We start from the raw sequence: 21,264 nt of genomic DNA on the forward strand, positions 1-21,264 counted from the left end.
TAATTATTATGTGTACATTTGGAATGAGCACCATCTCCATTCTGCAGTTTGGCGCATAAAAATTATTAATTTAGAGGAGCTTTGTGAACACACTGAAGCATTTTCATCTGTCTTCTGGGATGAGCCTTTTCCTTCCACCCAAATCCTGATGAAAGCAATAAAGCCAAAGGGTAGATCAATGGCTTTGCCAGTAAAACATAGTAGCTCTTTGGGGGTACTTTAGCTCGATGAAATGTCAAGCTCAATTCGGATTCAGTAGTTTTAGAAGATATATAGATTTGCAGCTTGTCTCAAAATGAGTCAGCTAGTGTTTTGTTAATAATAAAAAAGGAGAGATAGAAGGAGAAAAAGAACAACAAGAAGCCTAATCTAGATTTGAATCTAGCCTCAGTGAATGAGTGCCAGTTATTCTAGTTTGCTATGTATAATTTAGTCCTGGTGCCTGACTTTTAATGTTGAAATGCCCACATTTTTCTGTTCAGATTGTTCTGTTCTTATACAGGGGCTATAGCAGTCACACCATTTTGTAAAGACACTAAGCCTAATCTTAGTTGAATGGTATAGTTAAATGGCCTAGTTTAAGGTAGGTGAATCAAGTTTTTCCCATCTCAGAAAGCCATTGATAGGGAGAGTATTGAAATCTAAATAGAAAAATTCTCTAACTCAAAAGACACCAGTTTTCAAAGGATAGTGGAGCATTTTAAAGAGTTGTGCTTATACCTGTCTTCTTCATGCATACAAGGGTTTGAGTCTGAGATGGCTTATCAGAGCAGAAGCCAGTAGAAGATTGATTTCAGTATCAAAAATTAGTCCAGTCCATAGCCAACAGCAATTCCATGTGCAATGCTTTGTTTATGATATTTACTTTTGGCTGGCCAGAGGTTAGATCATTTCTTATTCATATTTTATAGATGAGACAACTCGAGGCTTAGTTCAGTTACATAACTTGTCCAAATATCTATAAGGTAAAGTTGCATAGCTCTGGTTCTGTGTGGATCCAGATCTGTGATCACATGTCCCAGGAGAATCAATGGGTAGTCTGAAGCATTTAAGTTATAAATTTCATAAATTAGATGCTAGAGGGATGGATTAAGATAAGGAAGAAGAGCTGGGTACAGTATCATATGCCTGTAATTCTAGTACTTGGAAGGTAGAGGCCAGATTCAAGTTCAAACCCAGCAACCAACCAACTAACCAGAGGAACAGAAAACCAAAGGATGGCTGTTCATTGGAAAGTACATCCAAAACTTACAGTCATCACCCGTGTGTGTTATTAGGGACAGACTACGTGGCATAAAGTGAGATTGTGATTCACAGTTACCCAGAGAGCGTCTCCTTGATCCAGGTCTCTGTCCAGGTGTTGTCATAAGCAGCTGAAAAACGGCATGTCCCAAACTGCCCCCAGCATCTCTCCTTCCTCCTCATCCCATCCTCTAAAGCTTGTTCTTCTACCTGAATTCTTTCTCTTGGATGGTGGCAGGATCATGGATACAGAATCCGAAGCCTGGGAATCAGCATAGATCCTTACTTTCCTCGGTAGCTAGCTGGTCACTAGCTCCTGTGACTATTTTCTTAATACCTCTTGAATCACCTTTCCCTTGGTCCAGGGACCCTCAGTATCAGAGAGAGCTATATGGGAAGTACTAGAAAGAACATCATTACTACCTTTCTCAAACTCCTTCCTTGGTCTCCCTGTTCCCCGTGCAAAACGTGTAATACAGCGCCCTCCCTACTGCGAACCCCAGTGTTCTGTTATCTCATCTCTCACCACCGTTAGCTCCACTTCGGCAGCACCTAGTCCAGTACTGGATAGACAGACGGCACCTAGCTAAATGCTTGCCAAGTGGCAGAAAAATCGAGACTGTAACATCATATAGCACCAATGCAAAGTGGGCTCCTCTGCTGAGGAGGACTCGGGCAAATTCAAGCCTTCCAGAGAGTTTGGGTCACCTATAGATGAATAAATGAAAAACTGCCTTAGCCTCACAAAGGAATAGAAAAAAAAGGAAGTATTAGTGGACTATTTTAAAAGGAATTTCTAGAAAGGTTTTATCTCCAAGTATTTAAGGGCTCTGTTTTCATTTAAGATGGCTTTTAAAGCACAAGCTATGTTTCTACTCAGAGTTCGGTTACATTTGGCTGTTTTAATAAAGGCATATTTTAGGATCCAATGAGGAAATGCATGGTTATAAATCAGGGGACAAGGCAGACAGAGGAGACACTATTTGAATCTTAATGGCCTCCTGACTAGATGGTCGCCGTAGCTGAAGTGCTCTGCTCCCATCTGGTGGTACAAGCAGAAAACTGCCCAGAGCAAGGTTTCTAAGAATAAACTAAATAAGCAAATGCCCGTATAATCTGTACAGTGAAAGCGAGAAAGTGGCTGCCAATGTCACAAAACTGTCAGTTTCTTACAGGAAGCTCACTTTTTTCTTTGCCTTACAGTCAAACCTTCCAAGCCCTTTTGTACCATCCAAGGAAGACCAGAAGCAGGCTACCCAATCTCCTTGTCTTGCCTTTCTGCCGTTGGAACACCGTCCCCTGCATATTACTGGTATAAGATTGAGGGAAACACCATTGTGCCAGTAAAAGAAAGCTTCGGTGAGTATTGCCTTTCCTAACTTCCGCTGGATGTGCTCCTCGATGCTTGCCTGAGGTCCTCAAATGTTTCTTTCCTTGATGGCAGTGTGTGCATGTGTGTGTCTGGAGCAGACATGTGCTTAACATGATACCTGCCTGCTAACATGAGGATTGTGGTGTGTCTGTTTCTCGGAGTCTAGAATTCGGCTGAGAGGTGGTGAATGCGGAGGGCCTTTGCTGGGCTGCTTGTAGAGCATTGCGAGAGACCTAGGTGGAGCCTATTCATCTCAAGAGAGGCCGCTGTGAGAAAGTGGGCGGGCATTAAACAGCGTACACTAACATAACAAGAGATCTTAAAAATTCTGTGTTCTTGTTTTGACAGACTCGGCCACTGGAGTTTTGGTTATCGGAAATCTGACAAATTTTAAGCAAGGTTATTATCAGTGCACTGCCATCAACAGTCTCGGCAATAGTTCCTGTGAAATTGACTTAACCTCTTCACGTGAGTTGGCTCTATGGCTTTCATACTTTATCCTTCAGTTAAGTAGTCTGGGCCTGCCCATCGAACAGATGAATTAGGGTCTCTCCTTAGTCCTTCTTGCCTCTCTGGAGATGTCTGTGCTTTATTGGTAAGTTGATAATGGATGGCCATCCAGGTCTCTCATTTCTACATAGTAATATGTTCCCTAAATTCTTCACCGGGTAGTTTATTTAAGCATCATTAAAAAGTAGGTATTACTCTTGGACAAATAAAAACCAGCAGTGTCATTAGCAGTCTGGGATGCTCTCTCTTTTGCAGTTGATAATTCCAGCTAGTCCCTTAGCTATCCGTTTCAAATATATGCCTCCCAGACTTCCTGCTTCTTGACTGCCTTATTAAGACTGGCCTCTAGAATACAGGGAAACCCTCCAAGATAAGGCACAGGCAGGACTTTCTGAGCAGGTTTTTGGTAGATCAGAAAAATAATAGCGAGAACTGATAAATAAGCTTGTTCTTGCGTGAAATTTAAAAGCTTTTGCACAGCAAAATGAATCTTCATTCAGTCTAGGCAGCCTAGAGAACGGAAGGAAATCCTCTACCGCCATTTAGCCAACAGAGGGTTGACACTTGGAATAGATGAGGAGCAAAAGAATTAAACACGAATAATCCGGTCAGTAAATAAGCAGATGTTTTGTAAGACAGGTCTCAGAAGAATTACAGATAGACAACAAATATATGAAAAAATATTCTCAGTGTTTTTCACCATCACGGAAATGCTATCAGAGTTATGGTGAGCTTCCATTTCCCCCCAGTCTTATGACTATCATCAAGAGCTCAAACAACAAACGTGGACAAGGATATGCAGGAAAAGGAATCCTTACATGCTGATGGTGGGAATGTGAATTAAAGCAACCACAATGGAAATCAGTCTGAAGCTTCCTCAAAAATCTAAAAATAGAATTACCAGCTGTACCACTTCTGGGTCTATAACTAAAAGAATTGAAGTCAGCATGCCCCAGAGAAAGCTGGATAAGCTTGTTTATTTCCATGCTACAGACTCACAGATTGTCATCACCTGATGGACACCCCAGTTCACTAGCATTATATGGTTTGCAGGAAAATGGAAATGAAAATTACCATAGTGAGTGAAGTAAGCCAGATGCAGAAAGAGAAATATCATGTTTTCTTTCGTAGGCAGGATTTAGATTTTGAAGAAGACATGGAAGTAGAAGGGGGCTGTTAAGGAAGACAAAGGGGGACCAGTGGGAGGGGAGTGGAAGTAGAACGAGATACAGTAACAGGGACGTAGACATGATCTAAGTTACATGTATACATCCAGGAAAACATATTTATACCCATAATGCAGTATCTACATTCTAATAAGAAATAAAACCCAAAAGTTTAAAGGCAAAAATCTGCCTATAGTAACCAGACAGCTCTATCTGCAATCACAATACCTGATGAGTACTATTGTTACTATTTGTATTAAATTGTTTCCCATACTATACTTGCTACATGAGCAACACCTCAGTCTTCCAGTTGAAAGGCACTTACTTGCTCTCTGAGATTCATAGTTAAAGAGCCTTGAAACTGATAGACTAGGTCAATCCTGGGACAAGCCCTCACGAGAGATGTCTCCCAAACCTCTTAGGGCTCGCTTGAGCACTTAGAGCCTTGCCATCTGCCCCCCACTCTCATTACTTTCAGCTCTCTCCTCTGGCCTTTCTCCTGAGACCTGTCTGTACAGGCATGGTTCTCTGTTGTCTTTCTTTACTCCTCACTCAATTGTTGCCTACCCTTCTAGAGATAGACACACGTGGCGGATGTCCAGTCATGTAAGACTAGTACCCGAGTCTTCTTTCCAATGATCTCCAGCACTCTCCTGGCTTTCCTTCTTCCCTCTCCTCTCCCTTCTTGCTTCCTTTCCTTTCTTTGCCCTCCTGTCCTTATCTTCTTCCTACGTCACCTATTGGCTATCTACTATGGATCATCATAGGTGATGCAGAGACCGACGTTAAGAAGAAAGGTCTTTCACTCAAGGAGCTCTCCATTCAGCTAGAGGGCTAAGCAAAGACTGTATGTGCTAAACGCTATCATATAGGTCCATACAGGGATAGACACCAAAAGAGGACCACTTATGGTTACAGCTCTGGAGCAGCTGCGCTGACCAAGTACTATTTGAGCTGGTATTTGAAGGTACCAGCAAAGGCTATTGTTTCTATAAAATTGGTAGGCTGGGTGGAGAACAAAAGCAGAGCAGCAGCTGTAGGAAGATAATTGGTTAGTGGCAAAGGAACACGAGGAAGAGCCACAGAAAAGATCACTGGGAGATGGAACCATTATAAAGAGACAGCCATTGTGTTCGAGTCTATTGAAAGGAAGTGATTATTTCCTCCCGATTTCAAAACTAGTGAGAATGTATTAAAACACTAAGTAAAGCCCCCCAAATGAGGCAGTTAGTGACCTTAGGGAAAGCATTTTAAAATGCTGAACAACACAGAATCAGAGGATGGATGTTTCTGAGCTGTGAACAATATTTAATTTTTATAAACATAAAGTTTTATTAAAATAGTATTATAATTGTATTAGGAGATTGTGGTGGGAGATGAGGAGTGCTTTGAAATTCAGGAGGGAATAATGAACATTGGGAAATGGGAGGCCATCTAAGAGCAAGTGTAATACAAGTCTGTAGGCAAGAGCAGTTTTGGATCGTCCCACCAGTGGCTGGGGTGGGTCAAGAGAACGCTGCTTTGTTAAAAGTTTAGAACTGTTTAATTGTTAATGTTATTTACTTTAACAATTAAGATATTATTTTTGTTTAGTTTAAATAAATTTTAATTTGTTTTTTTAAATTTTATTTTACATTCCATCCACAGTTCTTCCCCCTACCCCTCTTCCTGCCCCCACCTCCCCCTCCGCAGCTGACCCTCCATCCATTCCCCCCCACAGTTAAGGGCTCCCATGGTTAGTCAACAAAGTCTGGCACATTAAGTTGGGGCAGGACCAAGCCTCTCCCTCTGCATTAGGGTTGAGCATGGCATCCCACCATAGGGAATGGACTCCAATAAGCTGGCTCATGCACCAGGGATGGATCCTGGTCCTACTGCCAGGTGCCCCTCAGATAGTCCAAGCTTCACCACTGCCTCCCACATATGGAGGTTCCACAGCTGTCGGTCTAGAGTTCATGAGTTTCCACGAGCTTGCCTCCGCTGCCTCTGTAGATTTCCCCCTCAGGATCTTGACCTCCCTTGCTCTCTTCTCTCTCTTCGACTGGATTCCTGGAGCTTGTCCTGGGGCTTCGTTGTGGCTCTCTGCATCTGGTTCTGTCAGTTGCTGGATGATGGCTCCATGATGATAGTTGGGTTACTCACCAATCTGATTGTTTCATACATTTATATAATGACTTTTAGTCATTTTCAGTCCCCCATCCCCCCTCACTTGCCTCTCTCACACTAGCTCCCATTTTCTCAACAAGTCCCCTCCGCCTTTCATGTCTTCTTTTTCGTAGCCTACTGAATTTAATTAGAGTTTTTTGCCTAAAGCATTGGTGGGAGAATATTTACTGGAGCGAGGCCAGTTTATCAGTGGATATACCACTGAAGAAAATGGCATTCCCTCCTCCAACATCTGTTGATTGCCGGTAGTCCGCCACAGAGGGGGTCCTTCACTCACTCACGATGAAATGTTCAAGGGCTCCGTCCTGTGCAGACAGCCACAGCCTTTGTGATTTCGTGAGTGCAACAGCTGCATCACACCCAGATGTCTTTCTGCTGCCCATCCTCCGGCTTACACTCTTTCCATCCCCTCTTCTGCAGGGCTCCCCCAGTCTTGCTGATATAGCTGAGCTGTCCCATTGAGGGTTTTGTGAGACAAGGTCTTGCCATGTATATGGCCCAGGCTGTCTGGAAACTCAGGATTTTTCTGCCTCAGCCTTTTGTGCCCAGCTACATGGATTTCTTCCATCATAAGAAGATGAGGGACTTATTATGCAAACTTAGTTTTTCATTTCAAAATATAAACAGTCGATCCTTGTTTAAGGGGAAATATATGGGTATGGGCTGGCTTATGACCCAGACATGTTCTGTCAGGGACGACATGTCTGGGCTTGGAGGCCTGGTGCTCAGCTGGAATGTCTCGCACTCATTCAATTTTTCCATAGACTGATGTAACAAACCAGATGCCTGTTTATCCAAATGGCCATGTCCTTTTGCTCATAGAGTTCATGAGCAGGGAGTGTATGGGGAAGCTTTTTATTTTATTTCACTTAGGCCTTAGGAAAGCTGATGAAATGTCCTTGTCTCCAACAGAGCATGTTTCTGGTTACCAGATTGCCATGACATGTCTCTGACCACATAAAGGCACACTGAAAACTCTATTCCCTAAATATGGATTGAAAAACAAGCTTGCCTGCCAAGTGGCCACAGTTTTCTTCACATGTTAAGCTGCACAGTCAAGGACCTCTACTAGCAGAATTCTGGGAATTTCTGTTCCTTCCACCTGTACCTGTCACTTTCTTGCATTGTGAGCCTTCCAGATCATTTTTCATCAGTCTCAAATGCATATATATAAGAGGAAAACGTGTTTGGTTTTACCAACTGCCTGTCTGTGTCCTTCAGATCCAGAAGTCGGGATCATCATTGGGGCCTTGATTGGCGCCCTGATAGGCGCTGCTGTCATCGTCTGTGTGGTGTGCTTTGCACGGAACAAAGTTAAGTCAAAGCAAAGGAAGAGGAACTTCAACCCGAGCACGGAACTTGAGTAAGCCCTTATGTCAGCTAATTTCATCATCACAAAAGACCTTTTAGGTCAGAGAAAAGACATTTTTATCTTTACACCAACACAGCCATAAACATAATTGTGGCTATTTTAATGTAACAGGAGACCTCCGAAGGCAAAAGTGCATAGGGTCCAGGAAAATCAGAATTTGGTTGGCCCAACGCCTGTGCTTTTAGCTACACTGCAATTTTTTTCTGCAGTGTAGGGCAATGTTTATCCACCTGCTCACCTTTCCCTCTTCTTTTTAAATTTTTTTTATATTTTTGAGACTATAATTACAGCATTTTCTCCTTCCCTTCCTTCCCTCCAAATCCTCCCATATACTCCTCTCTGCTCTTTTTCAAATTCATTGCCTTTTTTCATTATCATTGTGTGTATACAAGTATATATATATATATATATATATATATATATATATATATGCCTAAAGACGACCTACTCAGTTTGGATAAAGTTACCTGTATGCATGTTTTCATGACTGGCCATTTGCTATTGGATAAGCAATTGGTGTGTCCTTCCCTGGATTTACTTTCATTGATTTAACTTAATTGATTTAATTAATTTAACCTAATTGATTCCACAATTAGGAACCCTAAGTCTTAAACTAACAAGTTGTAGACACAGATGCAACTGAACCATGGATTTGACCCTCAAACGCCTTATTACCCTCTCAGACTCTCTCAGCTGTCCACCTTTTAAATGCTAGTGTGTCTTTCTTGGACTTTCTGAACTCCAAAATGGACACATGTGGTCTGACAGCAAGTCAAAACATCAGAACAAACAGATGGCCTAAACCTTTGAGGTTATGATTCATGGCAGTAGCAAAATTATAGTTATGAAGTAGCAACGAAAATAATTTTATGGTTGGGGGCAGGGTGTAACCACAACACAAGGAACTGTATTACAGGGTCACAGTATCAGGAAGTTTGAAAACCACTGGTCTAGGACCTATTTGTCACTAAGGCTATAGTGTATGACTTCATGTGAAGTATTCAAGTTCAAAGTTCCCTAGGGTTTTTCTGGGGATTTTTTTTTCTTACAGGCCAATGACAAAGGCAAGCCATTCCCAAGACAATAAAGTCATTCCATCTGAAGAGATCCAGCTAGAAGCAACTCATCCATCTTCCATCCATGGCGCCCAGTCCACTGAACCTCCTACTGCCATCTCAGGGCCAGAATACGAGCCTGACCCCCAGCTTGAAACCACCACACAGCCTGACCCTGAACCAGAGCCTATTCCAGTGCCCGAGATGGAGATTCAGTTGGAACCGGAGCTGGAGCCAGAGACAGAGCCTGAGTCTGAGCCTGAGCCTGAGCCTCAGCCTGGAATTATAGTTGAGCCCCTGCGCGAGGAGGGGAAGGATTCAGTTAAGGCATAGGTGTAGAGACGTGTGGCATTAAGTACGGCAGTTCTCACTTACGAACCCATTCCTGGCCTTTAATGTTTGGTGGACTTAACCAGTCCCCAGTTTGTCCTTCCTTCGTGGACAACCCTCATCTAACAACATGCTCATACTCACCATTAATTCAAAATAAATAAACCAAGGCAACTACTAAAGAAATGCAAAGGTTCTTTGTTTTTAGTATAGATTACTTAAAACTACTAATACGTAAACATAACAAATGACAAGGCCAAGATGAGTGGCTCATTTCTAATTTAGTTGGCAATGTATTCACAAACATATTTTCTGTATTTGTAGTCACTCTGTTTCATGGGTCACATGTACACATGATAAGGGAGAGTTAATATGATTCAATATTCATTTTAGGATAAGCTTTCTTCCCAAATGATTTTTTATATTTACCACTAAGAAAACAATTTGATACCATTGGCTCACAAATTAGAGAAAAAAAAGCATTTCCCCAAAATAAGAGTTTGTGTCAATTAGTACATATAATTTAAAACAAAGTCTTACAATTTATCATATTAAATCTTTAATAGGTCATCTCAGTGTCCAACACTTGAGCATAGCAATTTTTATAACTTTTTTTCACTGCAAAAAGGTATACAGTCAAACAACTTAAACTCTTTCTTGGTGAACATAAAGTGTTGGTCTTGTAGGCAGTTTTTTTTTTTTTTGAAAAAGCTATTATGTTATCATCACTCACTGTCGCTGCTATCTGTTTGGGCGGTAGGCTAGGATGGTGGACTTAACCAGTCCCCAGTTTGTCCTTCCTTCACTCTATGTCAATGATGAACCCCTTCACTTAAAAGCTTTTTCACTGACACCCCACTCTGAAGAAATTTGCAAGTAGATTTCCCTTTTTTTTACTTGTGTAATCAATCCTATATGAAATATTATTTTAAGGCCCAATAATAATGCTCAATAAAATCTCATTTAGTGACTACTAAGATAAATTCTTTTATCCGTAATTTATAAGCTGTATACATTTTGACTGTACACACATAAAACACCATATCTATGTAGAAGTAGAATATTTCCACCAGCCCACAATGTTTTCTTGTGTCCCCTTTTATAATTCCATTGGGCCCTGTTTTCCATCTCTAAAAGTTAGCTTTTCTTTTCCCTGATCTTTCATATCTGACTTTCTTCTCAACTAAATACTTTCCAGCAGATCTGTGTCACATCTAGGATTTAAAACTCTTCTCTAGGGCTGGAGAAATGGCTCAGTGGTTAAGAGCATTGCCTGCTCTTCCAAAGGTCCTGAGTTCAATTCCCGGCAACCACATGGTGGCTCACAACCATCTGTAATGAGGTCTGCTGCCCTCTTCTGGCCTGCAGGCATACACACAGACATAATAAATAAATAGATAGATAAATAAATAAATAAAAAACTCTTCTCTATGTAGATCATGCCCACTTATCAATTGAGGTAGACTCTACAGACATTTTACAGTCAAGAGAACTAATATTTATTATTTTCTTTGATGTGTCAATTAGGGATTTTTGAAGCACCAGTGTTTCCATTACTAGATGAAATATAATACAGTGGATAGATAGTGCCTGATGGGCATAGGAAGAAAACTCCTGAAGGTCCTGAGAATGACCTAAATTTTAGATATTGTAAACTAAATACCAAAATTACAAAAATGGCTAAGTAGTTAAAATTTATTTTTCTTGCCCATTGAAGTCAATCACTACTGGCCCAAATTTCTGGTGGGTTGACTAGGTAGATTGTCACTATTGGTGGTTTTAAATAGTCTCGTACTATTTAAAATAGTTGATTCCCCATTTTTATGATCACAGATCACGTTGTGAGTCTAGGAAGACTATGGATTTGAAAATGCTTATGCACACGTCACATACAGATTTATGTTTTTAATATAGTATTTTTATTACTTGGGGATTTCATAGAATATTTTGATAATATTAACTCCCTTTTCTTCCCCCAAATGCTTCCTCATCTCCACTATCCTCCTAACTTATTGTCTCTTTAAAAAATAAGCCATGTCAGGTGGTGGTGGCACATGTCTTTAATCCGAGAACAGGGACACAGAGATGATTGAAAGGGGGCGGGACATAGGGATGATTGACAGAAGGTGGGACATGAAGATGATTGACAGGGGGCGGGAATAAGACGATGATTGACAGGGGGCGGGAATAAGACGATGATTGACAGGGGGCGGGACATAGGGATGATTGACAGGGGGCGGGACATAGGGATGATTGACAGGGGGCGGGAATATGAGGATGATTGACAGGGGGCGGGACATAGGGATGATTGACAGGGGGCGGGACATAGGGATGATTGACAGGGGGCGGGATATAGAGATGATTGACAGGGGGCGGGACATAGAGTTGATTGACAGGGGGCGGGATATAGAGATGATTGACAGGGGGCGGGACATAGAGTTGATTGACAGGGGGCGGGACATAGGGATGATTGACAGGGGGCGGGACATAGAGTTGATTGACAGGGGGTGGGACATAGGGATGATTGACAGGGGGCGGGACATAGGGATGATTGACAGGGGGCGGGATATAGAGATGATTGACAGGGGGCGGGACATAGAGATGATTGACAGGGGGCGGGATATAGAGTTGATTGACAGGGGGCGGGACATAGGGATGATTGACAGGGGGCGGGACATAGGGATGATTGACAGGGGGCAGGACATAGGGATGATTGACAGGGGGCGGGATATAGAGATGATTGACAGGGGGCGGGAATAAGACGATGATTGACAGGGGGCGGGACATAGAGATGATTGACAGGGGGCGGGATATAGAGTTGATTGACAGGGGGCGGGACATAGGGATGATTGACAGGGGGCGGGACATAGGGATGATTGACAGGGGGCGGGACATAGGGATGATTGACAGGGGGCGGGACATAGGGATGATTGACAGGGGGCGGGACATAGGGATGATTGACAGGGGGCAGGACATAGGGATGATTGACAGGGGGCGGGACATAGAGTTGATTGACAGGGGGCGGGACATAGGGATGATTGACAGGGGGCGGGAATAAGACGATGATTGACAGGGGGCGGGATATAGAGATGATTGACAGGGGGCGGGACATGAAGATGATTGACAGGGGGCGGGACATAGGGATGATTGACAGGGGGCGGGACATAGGGATGATTGACAGGGGGCGGGACATAGGGATGATTGACAGGGGGCGGGACATAGGGATGATTGACAGGGGGCAGGACATAGGGATGATTGACAGGGGGCGGGACATAGAGTTGATTGACAGGGGGCGGGACATAGGGATGATTGACAGGGGGCGGGAATAAGACGATGATTGACAGGGGGCGGGATATAGAGATGATTGACAGGGGGCGGGACATAGAGATGATTGACAGGGGGCGGGACATAGGGATGATTGACAGGGGGCGGGATATAGCGATGATTGACAGGGGGCGGGAATAAGACGATGATTGACAGGGGGCGGGACATAGAGATGATTGACAGGGGGCGGGACATAGCGATGATTGACAGGGGGCGGGACATAGGGATGATTGACAGGGGGCGGGACATAGGGATGATTGACAGGGGGCGGGACATAGGGTTGATTGACAGGGGCGGGACATAGGGATGATTGACAGGGGGCAGGACATAGGGATGATTGACAGGGGGCGGGACATAGGGATGATTGACAGGGGGCAGGACATAGGGATGATTGACAGGGGCGGGAATATGAGGATGATTTACAGGGGGCGGGACATAGAGTTGATTGACAGGGGCGGGAATAAGACGATGATTGACAGGGGGCGGGACACAGAGATGATTGACAGGGGCGGGAATACGAGGATGATAGACCGGGGGCGGGAATACAAGGATGATTGACAGGGGGCGGGACATAGAGATGATTGACAGGGGGTCAGAATAAGAGGATGATTGACAGGGGGGTCAGAATAAGAGGATGATTGACAGGGGCAGGACATAGGATTGACGGGGGCAGTAACACGGAGATGATTGACATAGAGATGATTGACTGGCCCAATGATGTCACCTGTAAATGGCCACAAATGGCTCCCACGTGGCCACGCCTACTACGCCTCCCTGTGTGCGAGGCAGATTGAGGTGGGCGGAGCCTGTGTCCCAGGGAATGATGGGAGAACTCAGCACTGGGTTCAGCACTACAGAGCCAGGTGGATCTCTGTGAGTTTGAGCTAGTTCCAGGGAAGCCAGGGCTGTTATATAAATAAACCCTGTCTCAAAAAAAAAAAAAAGAAAGGAAGGATGGGTGGATGGATGTGTGTGTGTGTGAGAGAGAGAGAGAGAGAGAGAGACAGAGAGAGAGAGGAGATAACCCACTAAGTCCAATTTGTGTTGCCTGTATACTCCTGGGTGTGGGGCCATCTTTTTGGGGGCCTTCCTATCTTCGTATTGCCTGGAAGGCTGCACATATGTAAAGTGTCAGGTTTATAGACCCTGGCACTGTGGGCTCACCCTGTCCCAGGGGTAGGCAGAATGGGTTATGTGGGAAATATCCCTAAGTCCCAGCTTTCAGGACTTGAGCCCTTTGAGTCTGGTGGAGTGAGTGATCCAGTCTGTGGGACACTTGGTCTGTCTCCTTTTGAAAGCCCTAGAAAGGTGGGAGGTAAGAAGTGGAGGGAGACAGGTCTCTGCTAGAAGAACTTGACTCCTCGGCCATCACTGACAGTGATAATCTCAGCCTTGTGCTCCTGCTGTAGGGCCTGCAGAGCACGAAGTAGGGTCGCCTCATCCAGGCCATGGAACTCTTCGTCCTCTTTGTCCTCTTCGTTGTTCTGGCCGCTCCTGGAAACCCATTGATAAATGAATTTCCCCCATTCTTCTGGCCTCTGCCACATGATCGGGAAGCTAGACTTATTCTAGACTTATTCTTATCCAACCCTTTCTTTCTTAGCTCCTCTAATACAATCTGGATTGACTCCACAGGAAGTTTCCGCTGTAGCTTGACGTTGTTGAGGAGCGGGCTCTCCTGGGCTTCCATCACCGTCATGCTGGACTGTTTGTGCAAGCGGCAGAAGGACAGAGCCAGAGAGCACCAGGCGGCCAGCTGCTTAACGTAAAGAAGGGCGGGAAGCGGTACTGCCGCGGCCACTCGAAACTCATCGCCATCGTAGTAGCCCAGAAAAACCGTGTGGAGCATGGTCAACCTATCAGAGGCCTTCAATAGCTATTCATAAGTTCATTTATGCTAGAATTGCTCTTGCACCGGTTCTGTATAGGTAACCATAGCTGTTGCATGTTCATATTCCAGAGGAATACTATTCCATTCCAGTCTTCCCCAACCTCTGGCTCTTACAGTCTTTTTTTTTTTTTTTTTGATTTTCGAGACAGGGTTTCTCTGTTGTAGCGAGCTGCGTGGTGTCACACCTGATGGAGATGTATAATCAACTCCTGAGATGGCTAAGACCGGAGCTGCGTGGTGTCACACCTGATGGAGATGTATAATCAACTCCTGAGATGGCTAAGACCGGACCTATGCTATGATCACGCAATGATTATCAGCTGTCTGCATATGCGTGAGCCTATGGGCAGTGCCCACCTGGCAGTTCGGGGTTGGCAGCCCATGTTTGCCCGAGGAGAGAGGCCAAGGAGTGAGGGAGAGAGAGGAAGGAAAGAGAGAGAGGTCAAGGAGTGAAGGAGAGAAAAGAGAGAGAAAAGAGAGGGGAAGAGAGAAGAGAGAGGAAGGAAAGAGAGAGAGGGAGAAAGAGAGAAGAGAGAGCTCAAGAAGAGAGGAAAAAAGGAGAGGAGAGGAGAGAGGTCGAGGAAAAAGAAGGGAAAGAGAAAGAGGAGATAGATTGCTGTGAATAAGGTCCTGGAATAAACTGCAGTGAGAAGAGCTCCGGTGGTCGCGTCATTCCTTGCAGGACGAGGGTGGCCGTGATACTCTGTAGCTTTTGGTTCCTGTCCTGGAACTAGCTCTTGTAGATCAGGCTGGCCTCGAACTCACAGAGATCCGCCTGCCTCTGCCTCCCCCACCACCGCCCGGCTTCTTACAGTCTTTTTGTTCCCAAGTTCTAATATGTTCCCTGAGCCTTGGTGTGGTTGATACAGATATCCCATTTGTAATGAGGGCATCTGCATTAACACTGCACAAAGAAACTTCTCTGATGAGGTTGTGCTAATTTGTGGTTCTCCACGTCCTCTGCCTAAAGTTGTGTTCTCACTGGCAACCAAGATCAGGAGTCACACAGAGTTTTAATAGACTTCCAGGGTCCATGAACCCAAATATTCAAATCCTGGGGGGTTTGAATGGCTGTTTGATTTTGATGGCTTGAAACTCACTGAATTCAACAAAATGAATTATATACTCGTGGAAGGAAAAGCCAGAATTTAAAATACAAACTTGAAAATTAAGTAACCATATACGTATTTACAAACTACACTTAGAGCTTGCAACTATTAGCACCATGACACAACTACTTCTAAAGAAAAATTTAGACTCTCATCTAGTAGAATGAGACAATCAAAAATTTTAATCTAAAAAAAAATTTAATCTCTTAGCGAATTGAGGAAACAGTTGCTTATTAAGCACAGATTTGTGTACAAGTATATTTCACGTATACAATACAAAATATTTACTTGTCAGAGTAAACAAGTATATATACCCACATTTTATTTAGCAAGATTATTGGGATGACAATTTTTGCTGACACTAAGAGGTCAGAATTATACCATACATAGAATTTTCGGTGAGTCTTTGAAGGCTCATGATTTTAAGCTGGTCAGGAGCTAAGGGAACTGCAGGGTCTGTTCTCCCCTCAGCTTGCTGTTGCTCGTTCTCGTGTTTTCTTTTTTTGAAGTGGGGTCTCACCAAGCTACCCAGGCTGGCTTAAGTGATTCTCCTGCTTCCTCCTCCTGAGGAGCTGCAATTGCTGTGTGTTTCACCACATTGAGCTAGAAGTTTTAACTTGTTTGTTCATGGAAGGGGCCCACTATGTTGTTCTGGCTGTCCAGATATCAACCACAAGTATTTCCAGTTTATCATTCTCTCTGTCTGTCTGTCTGTCTGTCTGTATATGTGCATATCTTCTTTCCTTCTTCTGAGGCCCAGAGTTCAAACTCAGGTCATCAGCCAATTTTGAGATTTCGGGTATTGGAACAATCCAGAGAAGAATATCTGAAGAAGGGAGAACTCCTCTAGTTGTTTCAAATGAAATCAAAAGGGTTGTCTGGACAGAGTAATTTCATCTCGGTCTCAATTGTGCATCCATCATATGTCCTATATGTGCACGTGTTTCTAGTGACATAATAAATTTGTCCATTAAATCTCACCGGGGCAGGAAATGGGGCTTATAAAGCCCTAAAATTACGACCCAGTATGGTTTTTCCACTTTATCATCATTTAGTCAGAAAATATTCTAATTAATCTTAGACAACATTATTTTGGTCAAATACCCATTAAGTGAGAGTGGTAAATCATTTACTTTGCTGCCCAACAGTTAAAAGTCATCACAGTCATCACAGCTCTGGGCTGATTTGTCATGCCTTTCTGTTACACAAAGGATTTCTAGAAATTCTAGAAAATTGTTTCTATTGTTCATATCAACAAGAGTATGCTGAAGTTGATGGAACAGCTTTTTGGGGTAGCGGACCTGGAAGGACTAGATTTGACCTTGTCATGACCTGCCTCCTTGTGTACTAGGATTACAGGTATAGCCACCATGCCCAGCTGTTGGAGGGAGTGGGCTACTTGTTCGTCCCGGCTGCCTGGAACCAAAATATACAGAAGCTATATTAATTTAAAACACTGCTTGGCCCATTAGCTCTAACTTCTTATTGGCTAACTCTTGCATCTTAGTTTAACCCATTTCTATTAATTGCAGTGACTTACCAGCTAAGTTCCATGGCGTCTCTCTGGCTCTGCCCTTCATTCAGTTCTGTCTTCTACCCTATCAACAGGCCAAGGCAGTTTCTTTATTCATTTATGGTAATCACAGCGCACAGAGGGAACTCCCACATCACCCAGCTTGATGTTGGACATTCTAATAGGAATATAATGATAGCTGATGTGGGATGTCCTTCTGTTTATGTGCTCTTATTGGTTAATGAATAAAGCTGCTTTTTTTATTGGTTAATGAATAAAGCTGCAGGGCAAAATATAGCCAGGCTGGAAGAGAAGCAAGAAGTAACAAACCACAAGCCTTGTGGTAAAATATAAAATAATAGAAATGGGTTAATTTAAGATATAAGAGCTAGCTAGGAATATGCCTAAGTAATTGGCCAAGCAGTGTTGTAATTAATAGTTTCTCTGTGATTATTCAGATCTGGGAGGCCGGGATTTTTCTCATTCCTTATTAGTTCTTTTGAGAATTTCATACAATTCATATCCACCCCCTCCCTGATGCACCCATCCTTGTGTGCCCATGTACTGTATGGCCTTCCGCTGGAGCATGGTTAACCTACCAGAATCACGCACTTAAGGAAAATTGACCCGCCCAGCAGCTAGCAATGACTAGCTTCTGAGCTGGGGGTAGGATATGTTCCTCCCCTCTCAATGCTAGAATTTTGTCTGGCTTGAGCGTGTACAGGTCTTGTGCATGCTCTCACAACCCCGTGAGTTTCCATGTGGAACTGTTCAGCTGTGTTAGAAAAACACCATTTTTTTGTATTCATCTACTGCCTCTGGCTCTTTCTCACTTCCTTTCTCTTCTACGATTCCTGAGCTTTAAGGATGAGTATTCCAAAGTCTCTTTTACTAACTGCAGCTTGGCCAGTTCTGAGTCTCCAAGTTAACTGCAAAAAAGAAGTTTCTCTGGTAAGGGATGATGTTGTCCTAATCTATAGGTATAATCATTAGGATTCTTTTAATACTGCACTGAAGCTAAAATTCCTTCCCACCAGTGACAAAGTGGGTGCAATTCCCCCAAATTTTTACTAACAGGTGCAGGCAATCCTCCTCAGTTGGTCACAGGGCCTCCTCATGGCTGCATAGAGCCCCCAATCTAGTCTTCTTTGGCCTCTCCCAGGGCAAGCCCAGCCAAAATAGTCTTTTGCAAAGGTGAACTCCCAAGATGTCAGTTGCTTGGCACGAATAACAGTTATTTATGACATAAGCCCTTTGAGCAGAGTAATAGTAGTAGGCTCTTCTCTGTCAAGCAACAAGTCCTTAGCTGTGATAGTGCCAGTCATGTATTTTAACTTGCGGAGTGGGACCAATCAGAAAGCAGCTGGCTCCTCCCATGACATTCATGCTGATATTGCAGCAAGGGCTGTGACTGGCCATGTATGTATATTGTAGCTCTCAGGACTAGGTAAAATTGATGCTAACTTTTCTTCTCTAGTAGTGTGCGCAGTATGTGCCCAGCATTATATAAAGCTAGTGAATAGGTATGAAGTTTCCAGGTGAGGATCAGCTTGATCTCTCCATGTTCCAACTCAAATATGTAGTGTCTTCAGCAACAGGGTTTTAATGTCAAGTTCTGGAGTGTAGCCCAGAGCAAGAGCAATAGCTTCTATGGGAACTCACTGCACAAGGTTTCTTTCTGATTTAGCAGCCCTCTTCTCCCCTGCCAAGGAGGAGAAGTACCTTTCAAAAAGTCATATGGAAAAAATACATACATACAAATGTAAAGCCAAGTGGTGGTGGCACATGCCTTTAATCCCAGCACCCAGGAGGCAGAATCAGGTGGATCTCTGTGAGTTCAAGGCCAGTCTGATCTACAAGAGCTAGTTCCAGGACAGGAACCAAAGTTACAAAGAAACCCTGTCTTGGAAAAACATATATATATATATGTGTGTGTGTGTACATTTATATATATGCACACATTATCAGAGCAACAATGTGATGTGGGAGTCTGCTGTTTTGTGTTGATTTCATTGGTTTGGCTCTTTAAGAGGACAGAAAATTAGGTAGGCGGAGTAGACTGAACAGAATGCTGGGAGAAAGAAGCAGATTCAGGAATCGCCCTGATTCTCCCACCCGACACAGCCGCAGGTTAAGATCTTCCCTGGTCAGCCACCTCGTGGGCTACACAGATTATTAGATATGGGTTAGATCAATATGTAAGAGCTAGTCAATAAGAAGCTGGAACTAATGGGCCAGGCAATGTTTAAAAAATACAGTTTCCGTGTAATTATTTCAGATCTAAAGCCAGCCGTGTGGGCGGCCGGGCGCCAGGAACATAGCCCGCCGCTCCAATTACAACAACAATGTCCCTACTAAGTACCGCAGGCTAACAAGTACTGAAATTTCGAACATTAATTGGACAAATTGATGCATTCCACAGTGGCACTTCCATCCTTCGTTCTGTACAGATCTGACCACATCCTCCCTTCTCAACTCCCTCCTCATACGCTTATGGACCCAAATTTGTCTCTTTCTCCCACCACACCCTGGGCATGTACTGAAGAGCTCTAATGACCTAGGGACTGCTGTGGATTCTGGCAGTACAAGGGTGAGCTCAATCAGAGATAGCCCTTGCCCTCATAGAGAATGCAGTTTTGCTAACTCTGGAAAGTTCTTGTGTTTTATCAACAATAACATGTTGACTACAGGAGAGAAAAACTGGAATTTGCACTTCTCTGAGGAGAGTCTCCAAATTATAGTGATCTGTGATGCAAAGTAGGGTTCTTGGCCAGTGGACGAGTTAGGACCCTAGGGGAAAAGGGGACACTTCTCCTGTGCTGTATGCCAAGAAGTTACTATCTGCCTTTTACAGCTGCCTGTGTGCGATTCAAGTCTGATGAGCTTTCAGTAGAGAACTTTAACAGTGCTCAGGTCTTTTCCTACTCCAGTACCGCACAGTGACTCCTGACAGGGAGAGGGCTGGAGCGGCTCGATAACATACAATAGTCTTGTGTGAATCAATAGTTGGGCCACTACTTCGCAAAAAACAGGTGTCCTTCTGTACACTCACCTAGTTTCCAGAGGGGTAAAAATGGGGAGATGGCTCAGCAGTTAAGACTGTTCTCCCAGAGGATATGAGTTCAATTCCCAGCAACCACGTGGTGGATGGCTCACAACCACCTAAAGTCAATAGAGCACTTATATACATAATTAATTAATAATTTTGCAAGCTCTAGGAAGAGGTAAAATGGTGTGAGATGACATAAAGACTGCACCTCACCGTTCCGCACCACCTTTCATTGTTGCACAATGAAACAAGCACATGCTTTAAGAACAAAAGGTAGGTTTTTTTTTTTTTTTTGGTTTTTCGAGACAGGGTTTCTCTGTAGCTTTTGGTTCCTGTCCTGGAACTAGCTCTTGTAGACCAGGCTGGTCTCAAACTCACAGAGATCCGCCTGCCTCTGCCTCCCGAGTGCTGGGATTAAAGGCGTGCGCCACCACCACCCGGCCAAAAGGTAGTTTTGAGGCCATGTATTTGATTCCAGCACACAGGAGGCAGAGTAGGAGTTCAAGATCAGCTCAGGCTACATAATCAGTTCCAGGCCAGCCAAGGCTACATAGTGAGACCCTGTCTGAGAAACAAACAAACAAACAAAACCAAAAAACAATTTTGCAATATTGGAAAGTAAGTTACAAGGCACCATAAAAGAATCAAAAGAAAAAAAAACTGCCATTTGTCTTTACTCGTGTCTTTAATCCCAGCACTTGGGAGGCAAAGGCAGATAAATCTCTGAGTTCGAGGTCAACCTGATTTACAAAGCAAGTTCCAGGATAGCCAGGGCCATAGAGAAAAACTGTCTCAAAAAAAAAGGAAAGGAAAGAAGGGAGGGAGGGAGGAGGGGAGGGAGAGAGGGAGGGAGGGAGAGAGAGAAGAGAGGGAGAGAGAGAAAGAAAGAAAAAAGCAGGGTTTAAAATCAAAGGATACAGAACACAATGAGGACTCCAGAGAATTTTTAAGTTATGTCAATGAAAGGAACACCATTATAGCTGCTTAAAAAACATCTGATGCCAAACTTTTCACACCAAACAACACTGCAAATTACTGTGGGCATCAACTGTGTCCTCTAGAATTGAATTCAATCTTGAGTTGGTACAGACCCCACACATCAAAGGCTGAGACCCACACAATTGTCCTCTATTTGTCTACACCAGATACCTTTCATGATCACTGT

General features: G+C 43.7%; 1 protein-coding gene and 1 pseudogene across 8 annotated transcripts in view; one reads left to right on the forward strand and one right to left on the reverse strand.

The window, feature by feature from the left end:
- Vsig1 (V-set and immunoglobulin domain containing 1) overlaps positions 1 to 10,322 on the forward strand; it is a 163,166-nt gene extending 152,844 nt beyond the window's left edge. For all 8 annotated transcript variants that reach the window (XM_075958167.1, XM_075958174.1, XM_075958168.1 and 5 more), the window contains 4 exons: positions 2,446 to 2,601; positions 2,963 to 3,082; positions 7,678 to 7,819; positions 8,880 to 10,322. In XM_075958167.1, the coding sequence (XP_075814282.1) occupies positions 2,446 to 2,601; positions 2,963 to 3,082; positions 7,678 to 7,819; positions 8,880 to 9,216 (755 nt within the window). In that variant the 3' untranslated portion in view covers positions 9,217 to 10,322. The remainder of the gene's footprint in view (positions 1 to 2,445; positions 2,602 to 2,962; positions 3,083 to 7,677; positions 7,820 to 8,879) is intronic.
- Positions 10,323 to 13,721: 3,399 nt separating this feature from the next.
- On the reverse strand, positions 13,722 to 14,355 carry LOC142841008 (vacuolar protein-sorting-associated protein 25 pseudogene; annotated as a pseudogene).
- Positions 14,356 to 21,264: the final 6,909 nt, after the last annotated feature.

The sequence above is a fragment of the Microtus pennsylvanicus genome, chromosome X, assembly GCF_037038515.1.
Source record: "Microtus pennsylvanicus isolate mMicPen1 chromosome X, mMicPen1.hap1, whole genome shotgun sequence".
Taxonomy (NCBI): Eukaryota; Metazoa; Chordata; class Mammalia; order Rodentia; family Cricetidae; genus Microtus; species Microtus pennsylvanicus.